The sequence below is a fragment of the Hermetia illucens genome, chromosome 5, assembly GCF_905115235.1.
Source record: "Hermetia illucens chromosome 5, iHerIll2.2.curated.20191125, whole genome shotgun sequence".
NCBI classification, from domain to species: domain Eukaryota; kingdom Metazoa; phylum Arthropoda; class Insecta; order Diptera; family Stratiomyidae; genus Hermetia; species Hermetia illucens.
Genome location: NC_051853.1, coordinates 59622522 through 59642338, shown reverse-complemented (window position 1 = coordinate 59642338; position 19817 = coordinate 59622522). Strand labels below are relative to the sequence as shown.

Here is a 19817-nt window from a genome sequence, read left to right as displayed (position 1 = left end):
GTTGAAGGGGATTAGAAAATATTCGTTATATGAAGTATTAGTTTCATACGTTCTTTACTTAACCATAAGTTTTACAGCTAGTAATTTAAAACTATTTGAATGACTGCAAACGAACAACAAGGCTAACAATTCATAATTCAAGCTTTTATTATCTAGAGTACAAAGACAAGAATCGGCAATTATTTTTTTCCTGTCATTCTGCCTCCAACTCATGGCACTCTTTTAGCCTGCTCTCCTCTCCTGTGGCGAGTTCTAAAAAAGTGTGGAGAGCGGCGTTGGCGTCATCTGACTGCTCACATTCGCAACTTTGGAAAAAAATTTCGTATGCCACGAATCCTGTCGTGCCACAAAGTAATTGTTACAACGAGGTTTGCTATAGAGAGATTAGGTTTGTCTATGATTCGTTTAAGAAGGTAAGAAAACTTGTTTATTAACTTCAACATTACGTAGGTGCACATCTGCTTACCTTGTTATAGCGAACTATTTCCACTAATAAATGAAAACACATTTTGATGAAAAAACTGTATAGTTTATTTAAAAGCAGTTTAAATAGTTTATACAGTTTTTATGAAAGCTTAATCTTCATTTTGTTTATCTCCATTAGAGAAAAAGTCCCAAATTGTGGTCTGCTTACTATCCAATTCCGTAATGGATGTGACTACACTGTCGCTCAAACTACCTTTTTTAGAAATACACACTTTATTGCGTCTAGGGCGTTACGAGCGTCTTCTGTAGTAAAATCACGTTGCTTAATTTGACTCTCCTCCTCCTCGCATTCTTCCGCTTCTTCATTAGGACCTGGTGATACAGATGTGACAATTTCATCATCAGTGAATTCTCCACAGACGACTAAATCATCATGAAAGGTAAGAAACTTCGAACTCAATTTCTTGAAGGTTGAATTCTTCCTGAACTCTTTGTCAGGTCTTAGCAGATTCTACGAGTGGCAAGTCATCCTCCTAATCATCACATGAAACTTTGAACCCACTCTTCTTGAAGCAGTTTGTGATGGTTTCTTCACTGACTTGATCCCAGGCTTTGACGATTATCCACACCGCTTTTAAGACGTCAATTGTGGTTGGCGTTTGGTGTTCAGTATCAGAAAGAAACTGTCTGACAACTTCCTTCCTGTAGTGCACGTTGAAGCTTTGAATGATGTCTTGGTCTATTGGTTGAAGTTTCGGAGTGTTATTTGCAGGCAAGTATTTTATTTTTATGTTTATCAAGTTAGGAATGGCTCCATGTGCAGTATAATTATCGATGAACATGAGAATTTTCTCCTTTTTTTTCTTCATCTCTTTGTCAAGACTTCTAAGCCAATTGTTAAAAGTATCACAGGTCATCCAGGCCTTAGTGTTTGACGTGTACTCTGCTGGTAAATTATTGACGTTTTTAAAACATCGTGGTTTTCTATATTTTCCAATGATGAGTAGCCTAAGTTTGTATATCCCGGTACAGTGTGTTCCTAGCAACACTGCTAAGCGAAGTTTGCTGTTTTTTCCACCATGACATTTATCGCCTTTGAATGAGAACATTTTGACAGGTAAACATTTATAGGAAAAAACTGTTTCATTGACTTTAATGTAATCAGATCAATATCCCTCGGTCTGTTCTGGAAGTTTTTCTTTCCACTCATTACATACCCCGTCATCAACATCAGCACTTTTGCCACATATTTCGTTTCTTTTTTTGAGATTTTGAAATCACCTGTTGCTAGCGCGGAAGTCTGCATGTCCCAATTCTACTGCGAACTGTTGAGCCTTTTCCTGAAGGGTAGGTCCTCCGATAACCACATTTTAATCCCGGCACTGTTTTAACCATTTCCGAACACATTCTCTCTTTTAATCGTCTGGTGTTTGTGTCGTGACCTCCACTTTCACTGTTCACTTCTTTCTTTACACTCAAACTCTTTAGTTCCGTTTCTAATCAAATTTTATTAGTTATTATACTTAAATTACAGTTTACACTTTCGTTTTCGTTACTCTACACTACTTAAACTTTCCCTACCTTTCGGGTTCGCTTTTACAAATCGACTGGCGCTTATATTTCCTTATGCTTATTCTAGACCTATCTTAACTTACTTTCTTATTCTCATTTGCCGATCCACCATTACCTCAAAACATGATTAAGAGGTCAGTGCTGTTATGCAAACACTCAGCATTTTACAACACAATACTGACCGACAAGTATGTTCCGCATATTGTAATACAAAGCTTGCACTTTCTATCACAATATCGATTACATACTTCTAGGTCGCGCCCAATGAGTCACCTCCTCTGCATGCAACCCAGTTTCTTCTGAAAATGTATCTTTAAACTTCAAAATTGTGGCCAATGTACTCGCGGGAACTTTTTAGCGATGTCCATTTTTTTTCTCTCTGGGATTCTCGCCTACACACTTAGTGATTTTTTCGTTTCTCTGTGACGGTTAAGCAACACCGTTTCTGTTTCTCAGCCATTGCAACTTTAAATTACTTTAAAAACTTTAAGCAGTATTTTACATTACTTTGCATAAAACAACATTGATCAATGATCAAAATGACGTTTCTGAACGTGTCGATACATTAAGACTTAAGACTGAGTAGGATGTATTCACAAATTCTACAGTCTAAAAATGAACAATTTTATGAGAAAAAAGTGACGTGACGTGCAAATTCTCTGATATCACTCACACGGACACAACGAGCAAGTTGCCCTCTATCCACAGATACGGCATGATCCTCATCTTCTTCTTCCATTATATTCTTCCTAACCACAGTAAGGGTGGTCCACTTGCAATTGACTGCTACTTCCGATACGCATCCTCTATGCACTTTTTGTCTACAAATTTCACAGGAGAGGGCATGCTTTCCTGTAAATTATACGGAATATCTATATATAACTAATATTATTTTTATTTGCACATCTGTAGTAAGAGACAATAAAATTTAGATAAAAGGAAAAATCTCAAAACACCTTACCTGTGCACACAGGAAGTAAATTTTACCTCAGGTCTATTTCGACAGGCTGCTACAATTGACAGACGCAGCAGCTAGACCTTAATAGTGGATATTTAATACCGAAGACCCTTTCCAGTAAATTCTATTCACATAAAAAAAGTCTCGGGGTCAGCCTGACCTCGCATGCACACTAAAGGCTAACAAAGTTGTATTTCACGCTTGAAATATATGATTGCTCGGGTTTCATTGGCTACTTGCGGTAAACACAAATACACCATGCCAGTATATAGATGTAAACGGGTTGGTCGATTTTTGGAAGCCACAGGCAGTCAGATCCAATGTTCATCGAAGTTGCTATCGACTCGAGATATCTATACTGAAATGAAAGAGATTTCCAGAAAAGGAGTCGCTGTTGATTCTAGATATCTGATATGAAAGAGACTTCCAGAAAATTTTAACTTTGCTTTAAGACCCGGTCAGATATCACCGGCGGTGCCGCCATAATTTCATTAAGAACCCATTCGAACTGATCCACTTTCTGAAGACACTAATATCCCGAGCGGATTGAAGTGACGGAATAGTCTCAATCTGAAACTCGATTCTGTTGAAATCAAGTCGAACACTTGAGCTGGATTTAACAGCCATCTTATATATCGTAAAAGCTTTGCACCTTAAGTACAGTAGAGGTAAGAAGTTCCCCTGTGGTTTGACAACATTCCATGCTTCCTTACAAACTTACAAATTCAATAGCAATTATTAAAAAAATTGTTCTCATTTCGGATCTGAATCTGGAACTCGATCGTACGCAGCCGCTTACCTTGGGTCACAATCGGAAACGAAGTAGAACGCATTCGATCACCTATGAAGAATTGGTTAGTACATACTCAGTCACACCGGGTAAAAACCCCATTTTTCGTATTCAACCTTCTCTTATGGAATCTGTGAGACCAGTGAAAAGGAAGGCATTGCACAATATTAGATAAATCGACAAATGAAGGGTGGGTGTACAGCTCTTCATTTTGGAAACTTGAATGAAAAAATTTGTCGGGTTATATTGACCTGAGATGAGTAACCAGTGTTAAGAACCTATTCGTCTGACCTATCTGCTGAAAACACTAATATCCGGAACAGATTGATGTGACAATAAAGTCTCGATCCTACGCTCGGTTCTATTGCAATCAAGTCGACCACTTAAGCTGGATTTAAAAGTCTTCTCATATGCGTAAAAGCTTTGCACCTCGAGTACAGTAGAGGTGAGAAGTTTCCCTGGGGTTTGACGACATTCCAGGCTCCTTCTATTTCAGTTGTATCAATACAAGTGGTAGGCACCACAAATAATTTTCCTGGTTCCGGGGAGCAAGCCACCGACATTTGGGATCTACATGCGATATGTACTGTTGCAATGCACCATAGGCATCACCTGTCTTGCAACCTTAACATGGAACCGCACGTTTTCTTATAAACAATGCACAAGAAAACTTAAGTTTATTATTATTTTCTTTGGAAACTAAACACTTGATTATATTTTTAATATAATCTTTCTTTCCACCAAATATCATAGTTGTCAAAAACCGCTTATTATATAAACGTTGTACACTACTTATTTATGTTAGGTCTATCTCCATTATTGGTCGCTTTAAGACTGACTAGAATCTGGTCATAAAATGCTAGAGTCTAAAAAAGTGCAATTTTATGAGGATCAAGTGACCTCTGAGAATTTGCAATGTTACTCATTCTAAGAAATTGTGAAAACCTAATATTTCCCTCATTGTCTGGGAAAAAGTTTTCTATTTGCTAATTCGGCGAATATTCCGACACAACGGGCAAGTTGCCTTCTATCCTCTGATACGTCATGACGATATCCGCGTCTTCTTCCATTATATCCTTCCTAACCGCAGCAAGGTTGGTCCACTTGCAATTGACTACTACTCTCGATACGCATCTTCTATGAACTTTCCGCTTGCAAATTGTACAGGAGAGGGCATGCTTTCCTGTAAACTATACGGTATATCTATATATAACTAATATTATTTTTATTTGCATACCTGTAGTAAGAGATAATAAAATTTAGATAAAAGGAAAAATCGCAGAACACCTTACCTGTGTACAGAGGGGTTCAATTTGACCTCAAGTTTATTTCGTACGGCTGCATGGATTGACAGACGCAGCAGCCAGATTCGCTATACTCCCTACCATTTCCCAATGGTTGCCTTCTATCCACTGATGCATCATGACGACATCCTCTTTTTCTTTCATAATATCTTTCCTAACCGCAGCAAGGGTGATCCACTTGCAATTGGCACAGCCAATAAAAACCGGAAACGGCTGCCTATTACTCTCTATACACTTAACAACGATAATAATCAGTTTATTTTTTTTCAGTATATTTTTAGAAATTGATTTTTGACCGGCTAGATCCGTCACATAAGTTTCGGAAAGAATACGGGCTTATAGAATAGGAATGGATGTTAAGTATAACTTTTTAGGATAATTTTTCTCGAAATTGGAAAGTTAATTTCTACAAGAAAATATAGACAGTTGAAATTGTGAATGGTGAGGCATCGCGTTGTGACTGGTGGGACGAGTAGGAAATTTTTATATCATATTTGAATTATTTATTAATTACTAGCTGATGAGGCCAACGTTGTTTTGCCATATAAATTATTTGTAGGTAATTTCTTGTGTAGACAAAAAATAACTAACTTATTGTAAGTGTGTAAGGATGTGCGTGAAATAGGCATGGAGCGCTGTGAACGATGAGAGAATATAAAAATAACAAACGCCAAACATTATTATTATAATTTATTCCTTAAAATTATATATCATTAATTAATTACGACAGTAACACTAACAAACAATATCAATCTCTTAATGCTATAGCGTGAACAATATTTTTTGTTAGCCTATCTTTAGCTAACACAAACAAACTGGATGGTTTACCCACTCGAGAGCATGCCACGTATAATTGTCCGTGTGAAAAACAGCCACAAACAGACAAACTTTGGCCTTGGAATTTGTTGATAGTCATTGCAAATGTCAATCTAATCGGAAACTGAATACGTTTGAATTGAATTGGCACATCTGTAGGTATAATAGGAATCCGTGGTATTAATATATTTTCACCTCGGAAATTGCCATTTAAAATGTTGGCTTCGATAACGTTACTAACATTAATTTTTGAATGACTAATCGCGTACCGTTGCACAGCCGTGGCGAGTTCAAATTACGAAGCAAGATAATCGGAGATCCAACCTTCAATTGTAAATTATGCGGTGGCATGCCTGGCAAATCCAGTAAGATCGAGAATTTACAGCTTCGCTGGCATCGCAAACTGTATCAATAGATTTGTATGATACCAAGTTCCCTGGCAACAACTGTTGTATCTTCAGATTTAAATTGTCAACGTCTACATTTTTTGCCGCTAAAATGGCTCTTTCTGCAAGCCACCCACGATTTATGTACTGTGTGTGTACATCGGAAAATATTTGTTTAATGAGAGTATTTTGCGAATCAACGATTGTGCCGGTGGTAGGTCAATGGGAGAATCCGTCGAGAACTCCCCGCAACATCGGGCACGTCTGCAGAATGGTGAGCTTCTGTACGGTTTGAACCAGACTGTGCGAAAGTCCCAGGACAAGGGAAGCCGTGAGTGATTTAGGTGGAATACCTGTAGCTAACAATATTGTGGGAACTACAACCACCCGCTCGAGGCGCCAAATTTCTGTGATTTCCCGAGCCAATGGCTCATAGTTCACCTTCTCCACGTATTTCCGTTCAATGTTGCTATTATGGGGGATAGCGACGTCAATAATATACGCGGAGCGACCCGTCTTGTCAACTATCAGTACGTCAGGCTTGTTGTGTGCGGTATGGCGGTCAGTCAGAACTTACCGGTTCCAGTACATGCTGTAAGCAGAACTATCAAGTACTGCTTGCGGCTTATATCGGTAAACCGGATATGTTCCCGTGATCAGCCCATGCTTGTATGCAAGGTTTTGATGGATAACCTTACATACACCATTATGCCTGGTGATGTATTGCACCGGTGCCATAACAGTACAGCCAGAAATGAGATGGTTCAATGTCTCTAACGCCGAACCACACATCCTGCACTGGTCCTCCACCGTTCTTTCATGATGAACTTTTTATAAGCTCGGGTGGTGACCACGCCATCCTGAATGGCACACATGAACCCCTCCGTCTCAGCAAAGAGCTCCCCAGCACACAGCCATCTGTTCGACAAATGGCTGCCAAAGACAATTCACGTGTTTACCGTGCATTGCCTTCGACTTCCATTTAACGATTCGCTCTTGGTCCGAATTCACCCCACTCAAAGGATTGAAAGATCGATCCTCCAAGTTAAGTGGAGTCAGCCCACAGTCTGCCTTACGGACAGTCGCATGCAAGGGACTCGCCCGCTCTTTGTTGTAAAAATAAGCGCGCAGCGAGTCGACTTGGCGTTGATGTTGTGCCGCCACGTCAGCTACGCCCCTACTTCCGATGTCACGAGCCAGATTCATCCGCTCCACGGCAGACTTTGGATGATGCATTCGGAATTTGGACATAGTTGTCCGTATTCGCCGCTGGACGTTTTCCAGATCGGTCTTCGTCCACGGCAATATCCCGAATGCATAAGTCAGTGAAGGGATAGCGAATACATTCAACGCGCTTATTTTATTCTTCCCCCAGAGAAGCGATTTCAGCACCAGCTTTACAAGTGGCAGGAATTCGGACAGCAGAGCATCCTTCAGATCACCAACTCGACCATGGGTTCCTTGCAGAATTCCTAGGTACTTGTAGAAGTCTGTCTCGGTCATAGCTTCGATGTGGAGGTCACCAATGTTATGTCCGGCATGCGACTCGTGATGACCTTTGCGGGTGGCTTAGATTCGACGCTTGTCTAATCCAAACTCCATCCGAATATCACGGCTGAACATGTCTATTATTCACAACAGACTTCTAAGATGGTCGTCAGTCCCAGCATACAGCTTGATGTCATCTAAGTACATCAAGTGTGTCAGTTCGAACTTAGCACGTAGGCCATATTTTATCCATCCCATCCAGTTCTTTGAGCTGTTTATGGCTCGTCGAATTTCCTCTTCGGTAACATCCGCAAAATTCATGCCAGGTGTATTGGCATGGCGGATGCCTTCGGCGGCGATCCAATCAGCATGCTGGACGGGTAACCCCCAAAGTCCACCCCAATATTCTTTCGCTTCCGTTACCGAAAACTGCATTGTCTGGACGCTCTGTTGGGATTCGTTGAGAGATCTGAAAAAGTTCCGCTGGTTCCTCGCGTATGTTGCATTCTGGACACGTCTGGAATGACTTTCGCTATACCGTCGTAACCGACTATATATGACAGAAAGTTTCTGTTTTAATGAGTCCAGAATTTCAACTACAAGTGTCTCACTAGGGATGGCATAGTTCCGGTAAACCCTCTGCACTTTATTTCTCACCCATCGGCTGGCACTGCCAGTGCTGATCTGAATCAGTCTAGCAATGTCCTGCTTTAGTGAGTCCCGCCGACGTTCCAGACGAATTTTCATTGGAGAACTCTTTGGTCACTCAAACGAATAACACGAAAGTGAATCTTCTGACCGTGCAATTTGATACCCGCAACTGCACCACAATACACAAGTGATTGTAGTTGCAGCAGCGACATATCAGCACACAGTCGAGATGCACTATCATCATTGATTTGAGATAGAGTTCCCGGAGTTGCTGGGGATGCATAGAGCCTGGGAATACCTGGTCCATGCAAAGGATCCATATCCGAGAATTCTATACACGCTCTTTGGAATTCGTCCCGAACCTCAGCGGAAACCTCAGCTGGACGGTGGAGAAGAGTGCTTCGGCGAGTGCTGAAAATGTTGCTTGCAGTGCGGCGTGGTGTTGATGCCGCCGCCTCTGCCCCCATCGATTCTCGGTCACCAGTTTCTGCAATGACTTCAAGTCGAACACGTTCCCTGATGGTGGCCGGGATTGTGTCGCTGCGAGTAATAAAGCGGTACTGGTCTGCGACTCGCTGCACAGTCACGGGCGCGAATTGCGGGAAACACTCGACGAATCTCTGGTCCAACAAGGGGCGGTAAGACCCGCCCCCGCCGTTATTTCGTAGTAGGAGCGAATGATGAAGAGGTGCTTTTCTTCATTCCATTTCATCCGCTGCCTACGCGAACCTGCTGAAGTGGTCGCTACAGATTGTGGCGAAACAGCTGCAGCAGGCGGAGCTGTGCTCCTGGTCGTCGTGGCGCCTAGACGTCAAACCGCCCCACGACTAGCGGTTTCGACGCCGTGTTGTCCATTACGAGAGCCCGACCCATTCACCAAGTCAGACGACTCCCGCCGGTTATCCGTACCGGACCTCAAATTACTTCTTCTCATTTTTGCTGATTTATTATTATTTATTTTTTTAAGATTTTGGGTTTCTGGCAGCCTTACCAGTCATTTGAAGAACTTAAGGCCTTGCTAATGTTCTCCCAAAATTTAGGTTTTAAGTTAAAAAGGATTTCGGTTATCCTGCGCGGCGTTACGTGAAGTTTACCGACTGCGCCAGTTTTGGTATTAAGCGGAGGGGAGTATTAAAAAAAAAACACGAAACACAAAAGGGGGGTTCACTTTTGAATCTAACTTTACTTTATAACAATGTTGTAGCAGAACTTATTGATCTAACTTAACTTTTTACTGATTAACTTTTCAACGGGCAGCGTTACCGCGTCGGTGACAAATATAGAACAATTGGGCGCAGGAAGTTACATGTACACCACTTTTATGGAAATTGCCATTTTGCTGATTTTATTGATTTACCGGAAACTAATGAAAAAGATGCTGACGCAATGTCTGCACTTTGGGATACTAATGTTGACCGTTTGTTTTGTCTAGGTATTGTTTTACATCTGGAAGTATTTTCGCGTGTTTATTTGTATCGTTGGTATATGTACCTTGCGTTGTGCAATGGCATTTCCCATATACTCAGGAAGGTTTTGTTCAAACATTAGTTGGTAGTTGGAAATGGTAAGAGAAACATGTCATCAACTGCTATAGCATCCATTGTTATCGCGTGCGCCCTAGATGATGGCGATGCCACCAGCAAAATTTGGGTCAAAGAATGGCTAAAGAAAAGGGCGACTCTTAGCCACGACAGTCTAATTGAAGAGTTACAGTTATCCTTCCCCCTTGACTATAAAAATTATTTGAGGATGGACCCAAACACTTTTGGAGAACTTCTACAGATGGTATCTCCTCATACATATAGACAAGATACGCAATTAAGGGATGCAATATCTCCTAAGCAAAGGTTGTTTGCTACCTTAAGATTTTTAGTGTCCGAGCTTACATATGAAGCATTAAAATTTGAAACACTGGGGAAAATTATAATGCAGACGTGTGAAGTAATTATCAAAGTTCTGAAAGAACACATCCAGGTAATTTATTTTTATTTATTAATTCATAGAAAAGATATTATGAAATAAACAAAACATAATAAAATAAACACAAAGTAAGGAGAATGTGATGTGCCACCTTATGTGGTTGTTGCCAGTCCACTTGGCAATCCCTTACTCTTCTTTCTTTGTAAATTAGTTTATGGTTAGTCGGAGCAGCTAAATGCCAAAACTCCAGACTAACCAGCTATGGGAGCAGCAATTGCCTGAGCTCCATAATGATCTAGTCAAGCAGTGTAAATTTTGGGAGCAGCAAATTGCCTGGACTCCACAGAATAAAACATGTTAGGCTTGTGTTCGATAGTTCCAACGAACTATATATATTCACTTCATATTTCCTATTTTATACAATTTTTACCTATACTTAGTAGGCCGGTACATATGAATTTACAGTATTTTAGAGAATATATTACATAGTAGGCAATGATAATGTGGATAAGTTTACAGTATTTTACAAGAATCTCTATTCTTGAAATTGAGGATCAGATAAAAGTTGTGCTGCATTTGTATTCATGTAAACACTGATTAGCTGAATGTTGCGATGATGTTTGCTGGTATGGAGGGGGTACTTCCGGGTATGGCGAAAATAACGCAAAAGATGAGGTCAACAAATGCGGTACAAAATTCCTAAACGGCCTTCGTATGAAACGTCGTTTATTGCTTTCTTTGCATGTATTTGTTGATCGGTTGTTAAATTCCTAAATTCGAAAGCCCAATGTTTGGCTGGATCTTCCACCGCGTCATTTGAAGTTTTCAGCTGTTCACATGCCGTTTGAAGCAATTCATTTCGTTTTTTAAAATCCTCGTTCGCAATAGATGTCTTTCTTTTCTTTCTTTCTGGTGGAGTAGGTGATGATAATGGTTGGTCAACATTTTCTATTCTATTCATTTTCCTATAAAAAAATAGTAACATTATTTTCGTGTTAGAGATACCACAAAATGAGGAACGGTGGGTGCAAGTAGCAAAGCAATATGAACGCAAGTGGAATTTTCATCATTGGAGCAATGGATGGTAAACATGTTTTAAAACGAAAGCCTGCAGGAAGCGGTTCACATTGCTTTAACTACAAATACACGTTCAGTATTGTTCTAATGGCCATTGTTAACGTAGATTATCAATTTTTAAGGATAGACGTAGTTGCCAATGGACGTGTATCTGATGGTAGAGTGTTTACAAATACAATATTTTATAAGAAACTGTCACAAAATCGGCCTTTTTTGCCTAAAGAAGATAATCTACCATTAAGTCACATTAATGCAACGAATGTATTCGTAGCCGATGATGCTTTTCCACTGATAGAAAATATTATTAAACCGTTCAGTATGAGAAATCTAAGCAAAGAAGAGACTATTTACAATTACCGGGTATCACGACCTCGTCGAGTGGTGGAAAATCTGTTTGGAATAATAACTTCTCGTTTTAGAGTTTTCCAAACTCAAATCAATCTTGAACCAGAAAAAGCATGTATTAACATAATAAAAAAAACAAGGCATAATTTATTCACTTACCTCATTATTTATACTCTGTTTCTTGCTGTGTAGTGTAGTATCCACCGATGATAATCCCGGAACTTGGATTTCCTGATCACGTAGAAAATCTATCTATGTGAAGTACCAGGGGCTTGGTTCATATATTTCAGACGTTCCTGCTCCAGATTTGTAACTTTCTGTTATCCTCTTCAGTTCCCGCCTGTAGCCACTTCTCAGCATGTTTATTTTTTTTTTTTCATCATTTCGCGATCAGCTCCTGGTTCAATTTCTCTCAATTTTTCAGCCAACTTATCGTAGACAGCAACTTTCAAATTTCTGTTTTTGTAAACGTCACTTTTGATTTTCCATATTTTAGGTAAATCTCTATATATTGCGTTGAACTCCTTCCAAAATTTGCGACTTTGGATCGTCGTCATGATCATTACACTAGGAAAGTTCACCACCAAATAAAAATATTGGGCAACGAAGCTCAACTTCCCCATACACAGCACAACGCGTTGTGCAAATATTTATGTTGCGCAAAAGATTTCAAACATGATTAAAATTATTGCGGAACAGCCTGTGTTGCGCAATTTGTTTGATAATGTATGGGCCTTATAAGATGTTCGAATTGCCTGCGCAATGCCAACAAAAATCAAATGTGCCGCCTTCAAATATAAGTTGGGAGCTGATGGGTTCCAATTAGTTATTATTTCAACATTGTGGTTAGCTGTGCTGGTACAATTGTTGTGCTGGAATGTGTTAACTTATATGTTCTTTAGCAATGACTGAAAAATACAATTCGTTATTACGCAATCTCAAAGTGAATAGATACATATCCAGCTTTTGCGGTTAATGCATGATCCACAGATCCACCTTGACAATTTATAGATATAGACATCATGAAAATTTACTCCGCCAATACTCACCCCCATATCGGATTTGTCGATTTCACTCAAAACCCATTCAACTGATCACATCTCCTGACCATACTAAAATTCGGAACAGATCGAGGCTGAGGCGACGAAAGAGTCTCAATCCTACGCTCGGTTCCTTTGAAATCAAGTCGAACGCTTGAACCAGATTTAAAAGTCTTCTCATATGGCGTAGAAACCTTACACCTAACTTGTCATCAGACTTGAAAAACCAATAAAGTTGAGAAACTTCCGTGGTTGCCTTCCATGTGCCCACCACACTTGCCAATTTTACAGGAGAGGGCATACTCCACTGTAAATTATACGGCAACTAATATTAGAGTGAAAAAAAAATGTAGACATATTAAACGTTTTCATTTACTTATCTGTAGTAAGAGATAATAAAATTTAGATAAAAGCTAAAATCTCAAAACACCTTATCTCTGCACACCGGATGTCAATTTTACCTCAGGTCTATTTCGTGCGGCTGCTACGATTAACAGACGCAGCAGCTTGACCCACTACTTCCTATTTTATGTCGGTCCCTTAATATTGGATATTTAATACTCAAGGCCCTTACCAGTAAATAAGGAAAAAATCTTGGGGTCAGCCTGACCCCAGATGTATACTAAAGGCTAGTAAAGTTTTGTTATTGTGAAATGAAAGAGATTTCCAGAAAAGGAGTCGCTGTTGACTCTAGATATCTGACATCTGATATCAAGGAAAATTTTAACTTTCCTTTAAAGCCAGGTCCCCCCCCCCCCCCCCCCCGCGCCGGCTTTGCCGCCAAAATTTCATTAACAGGTTCACTGTCCAATGAAGCATATATGATTCATGGTCCTCTGTCGCGGCACGCTCATGAATCAAATATGATTCACAATATACCTTAACTTTGAAACTTTATAGAATTCGAATTTGAGAAAGTAGAATAGAAGTTTTACCTTGGCTACATTAATGAAGCCGTAGTGTCTTAAAAAATGTAAAAACATTTGGTAATTTGTATGTAACTTTTATTCAATGACTTTTTAAAAAAATGTTATACATCATAAACAAGAAATAAAACGAATACGAAATAAAAGTAGAGCATAGCCAAATTCTTAAGGATTATTTTTAAAGTAAATAACAAACTCCTTTGGAAAAAGAAAGAAAAAAAAATGTAAAAATAACTTCTATTAGGAAAGTATAAAGGAAATATTCAACAATGAACGTTATTGAAGCAGTCTAAACAAAAAGCTTTCTGGCACTGAATACATTCCGTATGCACTTGCTTGGCTTTCGAGGCAGCCGGCATTCCTTCCTTGCGTAATTTTGTGTAGCAATTTGTACAACGTTTTCGCATAAGCATGTTGTTTCGTCGAGGAATTTCTGTTAGCTTATGTGTCGACAGCCCTTGGGAGGGAGGCCTAGCTGGTGTGGTTACGTTTGCAGAAGGTCCAAGAAGATGTCGAATAATTTGCTCCTGGACTTCTTGCATGGTAAGTGGAGCCCCGGTGGAATACTCGTTGTATATGCATCTCGCATTAACCACCGCTACTCTAAAAAGCAAGTCAACAGCAATTTTTTTGAACCAAGTCAGACTTTTGTGCAACGGAGAATGATATGAGGAAAGCTGGTCTGCTACATCTATGCCCTTCTTTGCATCGTTGTAATCGATGACGGCATTTGGCTTCAATGTTTCACCCAATCTCGTACGCACGCTGGTCATCTCGTCCCCATGACAAGTGGATATCATGAGAACATCACGTTTATCATGCCACTTCAACACGGTAATATAGTTATCTTTTTGTCTAGCGACACATTGTCCTTTTTTCAGTTTCGATTTGGTAACGTTCAATGGCAATCCCACTCGATTTTTTCGTAAGGTTCCGCATAAGTCAGTTTTACGATCTTTTAAGTATTTTGCCAAAGGAACACTGGTATAGTAGTTGTCAGCAATAAGTACTCGTCCTTGATCTAGAAGTGGCTCGCATAATTTTGCAACGACAGTTCCAGGTTTATCTAGCCCCTCATACTGAATAGAGGCACCCGCATAAATTTCGTAAGACCATGTATAGCTGTTTACTGTACAGAGCTTATATACTTTTATACCATAAGAGCTGGCTTTAGAAGGATTGTACGTTTTTATTCGTAATCTTCCGTAAAATTTAATCATCGACTCGTCTACAACGATAACTTCCGGTGGAACATATAAACTTCGGAATTTTCCCACAAGTTTTTGTACGAGAGAATCAATTTTATGAGTTATGTTGCTGTTGTCTACCTGCATATCCGCAAAATGCCAACATCGAAGAATCGTCACGAACCTGTTGTATGACATCTGAATGGAATGCATAAGTGGACAATAGTACAAAATATCTAACTTCCAATAATGTTCTATTGACGGTAATATTTTTACACCCATGAACATAATTATACCGAAAAATTTTTTCAAATCGCCTTTGTCCACAGGTTTCCATCGTTTCATTCTGCTGTGTAGTCCGCTTCGAACATTTTGGTAAGTCTGGGCGTAATTATTTGTGTGCGTAACCATTTCTTCAATCAGACTATCATCCAAAAAGTATTCAAATATTTTTATAATATTGACTTTTCGATCTTCGTCTAATATTTCTTCAATATTTCGAACCCCCGGATTGCCAGAAAAGTTTTCTCTTCCTAAGGCTAATACATCACTTAACCATATCAAATTTTCTTGTTGTTCAAACGGAAGCTGGCGTGGGCTTCCTCTTACAGGATCGCTTTCCTCGTCGGTTGATTCGGAAGGACTAGACGATGCTCGATTCCTATCGTTTTCATTTGGTTGGCTTTCGCAAACATAGTTTCTATCATATTCGATGTCTTCGATGACATCTTCCATTTCCGAGTCTTCCAGCTCTTCTCCACTCGGTACGAATTCTTCATCACTTCCGTCACTGAAGTCCTCATCATCACTATCTTCTATCATTTCTCGAACTTCTTCATCTGTCAATTTCTTTTTTCCTGAACTTTTTCTTCAAAATACCCGTACTTTCGCCTTTTTATCTCTGTACTGACGTTCCTTTGCGATCAACTGCTAAAATACTGATCGATGCAACACAAATTCCCAAATGCACAAATGTTATGTGTAATCGTGTTCAAACAAAAGAATAACGGTATAAACGCTATCTACATTTAACAACACTGCATTTCACCATAAAATGCAATGCCAGTGCGTCCAATAAGATAAAATTTCATGTGAATCATATACGATTCATTGAGAGTGTGAATATAATGCACTTTCATGTCACGCTCATGAATCATATACGATCAAAACTTCAAATTTTAAATTTTCAAATTTAGAATACAATTTTCTAAATTGTGTATATTACATTTGTTATAGCATCGTATTCTAAATTTATTTTCATGGAAAAAATTTTGAGCGCGGAGGGACACCCTACAGATTAGTACGGGGACAGGGAACCTGTTAAGAACCCATTAGAACTGGTCCACCCCCTGAATACACTAATATCCGGAATACAGTGAGGCGACGGAAGGGTCTCAATCCAATACTCGCGATTCTGTTGCAATCAAGTCGAAAACTTGAGTTGGATTTAAAAATTTTCTCATATGGTGGAAAAACTTTCCGCTCGAATAGTCACCAGACCAGTAGAGGTGAGAAATTTCCTTGCGGCTTGACGACTTTCCAGGACCCCCCCATCTACTTCAATTGAATCAATACACGTGGGAGGCACCACAAACAATTTTCCTGGTCCCAGGGGGCAAGCCGCCGACATTTGGGATTTACTGCGATATGCACTGTTGCAACGTAAGTTTTGTCGTGGCCTTAAAACTCCCGAAAAAAAAAGTTGTCCAAGTTTCACTTTTCAAAACTCACAAATAAGAAAACAACACTTTTTATTTAATAGAATTTATTAATAGAATGATTCAAAATTACACGGACAGCGTTATAGCTAAAAGTATCGAGAACGAACTGCGAGAAACCACATATCAGTCGCTAATTTCTTCAAAGTAAAGTGCTGATATGTCGTCTGCCTTTTTGGCCATATTTTTATAAAAGGTCAAATTGCAAGCTGGTTAGTCAGCCACATGTGCAAGGTGTTGCATTGCATTTGCTGATATTTCATTATATCTAGACTGATATGTGACTCGCACCATAGGCACCACCTGTCCTGCAACCTTAACGTGGAACCACACGTTTTCTTACAAACGGTGCACAAGTTTTTTTTTTTTTTTATTCTACATTTTAATTAATTACAGCAAGAATTAGATCATTACTTAGACCTCTAGCTTACTTTGTTACAATTCTTAACCTAGGATTTAAGCGCTAACAGTGCCAGTGCATCTGTGAGCTTTTTGTTTAAAAAAAAATTTAAAAATGGCCTCAAAGCATCATTTCTCAAGATTCAGGGTTATACCTGTGGAGATTTAGCACTGCCCGAGCTGATTATGTTGGATATGTATCTCTTTTTCAGGCTCCTGCGATAGTCCTTATAGATCTGATATCCAAAGGAAATGCCGACAAGCAATGTTAATATGATTAAGATAAGTTCAATTTGTTTTGACTGGACGTCTACCGGGTTAACTATTACTGAATTTATCACCTCGCCGGTATTGTCGACTTGTTTGGTTTGGCCGCCACCCATGTTCTTTGTGGTCTGTTGTTATGCTAATTGAAGCGGGTCTGTTCTGTTTAGTCTTATATACGGTTTGCTTTTAAGTATAGTTCTTGCAGTTACATTACGATGGGTCTGTAGTTTATTAAGGTATTTACTGCTAACTTTCATGGCCTCGGCCTCAATCGTTGCGATATTTGTGTCACGTTGTATGATTTTATTATTTACGTAATCTGGTGCGCCAAGTATTGCGCGAATAATTTTTGTTTGAGTTCTTTGAATAATCGCTAAGTTGGATTTTTTTGCAGAGGCCCATAGTTGCAGTCCATATGTCCATATTGGTTTTAGTACCGTCTTGTAAATCAAAATTTTTGTTGTTGTGTTCAACTTTGATTTTTTGTTTAGTAGCCAGTATAGTTTCCTAAATTGTATGTTTATTTGTTCTCGTTTTTTGTTAATGTGCGTCTTCCATGTAAGTCGTCTGTCAAGGTGCAGAAGTGACCTTGTGATTTTAATTCAATGGAAAAAAAATAAGCTTATTATTCTTTTTTTTAAGAAAATAAACACTTGATTATATTTTTAATATAACCCTTAGAGGAGAAGGAAAAGAATACTAAATATTATAGTTGTCAAACATCACTTATTATATTATTACTAATTATTTATGCTAGATCTTTCTCCATTAAGACTGAGATTTCTATCTACTCATAAAATGCTAGTCTAAAAATGTACAGTTTTATGAGTAAAAAGTGACACAATGCTAGTCGTTCTAAGAACTTGTGCAGATCTAATATTTGCCTCATTGTCTGGCAAAAGGTTTTTTATTTGCTGATTCGGCAATTCCTCTGATATAACTCGCACGGACTAGGTTACCCTCTATCCACAGATGCGTCATGATCCTCGTCTTTTTTTTCATTATATTCTTCCTAACAGCAGGAAAGGTGGTCCACTTGCAATTGACTACTGCTTCCTGTGTTCATCCTCTATGCACTTTGTATTTCCAAACTTCACAGGAGAGCTTATGCCAAGTGGGTCCATAAAGAGCCTCTCGGCAAACGTTACAATAGGTGCGTCGGAAATCTGTCGTGAAACACCATTCATAACAGTTGTTAAAAAAGTGCCTACTGTTCTCTACCCACTTAACAACTATGTTGCAATAATCAGTTTCCTTTTACTTCCAATGAAATTTTAGGAATTGATTTTTGACCGGCTAGATCGGTCAAATTACCCTTGCGTGCGTCATGACGATATCCTTGCCTTCTTCTTCCATTATATTCTTCCTAACCACAGTAAAGGTGGTCCACTTGCAATTGACTAGTACTTCCTGTCTGCATCCTCTATGCACTTTCTGCCTACAAATTTCACAGGAGAGAACATGCTTTCCTGTAAATTATGCGCCATATCTATGTATAACTAATATTATTTTAATTTGCATAGCTGTGGTAAGAGATAATAAAATTTAGATAAAAGGAAAAATCGCAGAACACCTTACCTCAAATTTATTATATTTCATACGGCTGCATCAATTGACAGACGCAGCAGCCAGATTCGTTATACTCCCCACCACTTCCTACTTTATGTCGGTCGAAAAACAACAATTTTTTTTTTTCGAAAAACAACAATTTTTATTGAACCTATAAACATATAATGCTAAACTAACCTAACTTATATGCTACCTTAACAGCCTAGCTTACTCTAAGGTACAATCTATGGCTTAAACTAACTTATCACTAAAGAATAAATGAACAAATTTATGAAATGTTCTTTGGAGGAAAAGTCGAAAAAAACCTCCATTAGTTGAATTTTTTTATAAAAGCGTGCGGGCGGGGAAGGAACTGGGATGTGGGATGGGATGGGGGGCATGCGGGAGGGGTTTGGGTAAGGAAGCTAGGAGTGGCGCTAAGGATGGGTAGGTTTTGTAAACTGGGATGAGGAGTAATTACCGTTGTAGAAGATTACTCTACCGTCGGGGTCGAAAAGAAGGTTACGGGCCTGGAGAGATACGAGGATTTGTGGGAACAGATGAGTTCGTAGAAGATCCTCTTCGACGATCTCGATCTGAATGGCCGGGGAGATGAGTGGATTTGGGTGGGATATGGATTTTCCAGGAATTTGAGGGCATGACGGGCTAAGACAGCGTCGATGCGGGGCGTTTGAGAGGAGTCGTAGAGGATCTGGTTGGAGATGTATTTGGAGCGGATTCGTTCCATTTGGTGAGGGGAAGTGTCGGACCAGAAGATGAAGCCGAAAACGAGGAGGGGACGGATAAGCTGTTTATAGCAAAACAGCTTGACTTTCTGAGGAGTTGGACTGGTGTATTTTAGGATTGGGTAGAGGGATTTGAAGGCACCTGTTGCACGGTTCAGTGCCTTCGTGATATGTGGGACGTGGGATAGGCGGGAGTTAATTGTCACCCCAAGGTAGGTGACTTCCTTGACGGTTGGGATGGTGTCGTTGTGGA

General features: G+C 39.4%; 2 protein-coding genes across 2 annotated transcripts; both read right to left on the bottom strand.

The window, feature by feature from the left end:
• Positions 1 to 575: 575 nt before the first annotated feature.
• LOC119658104 (tigger transposable element-derived protein 6-like) lies at positions 576 to 1535 on the bottom strand. Its single transcript, XM_038065370.1, has 3 exons — positions 989 to 1535; positions 721 to 849; positions 576 to 679 (listed from the first exon to the last, which is right to left on the bottom strand). Exons 1-3 carry the CDS (start codon positions 1533 to 1535, stop codon positions 576 to 578), a joined length of 780 nt encoding a protein of 259 aa, XP_037921298.1.
• Positions 1536 to 13962: 12427 nt separating this feature from the next.
• LOC119658103 (piggyBac transposable element-derived protein 4-like) lies at positions 13963 to 15708 on the bottom strand. Its single transcript, XM_038065369.1, has one exon. It carries the CDS (start codon positions 15706 to 15708, stop codon positions 13963 to 13965), a length of 1746 nt encoding a protein of 581 aa, XP_037921297.1.
• Between the last annotated feature and the right edge of the window lie 4109 nt (positions 15709 to 19817).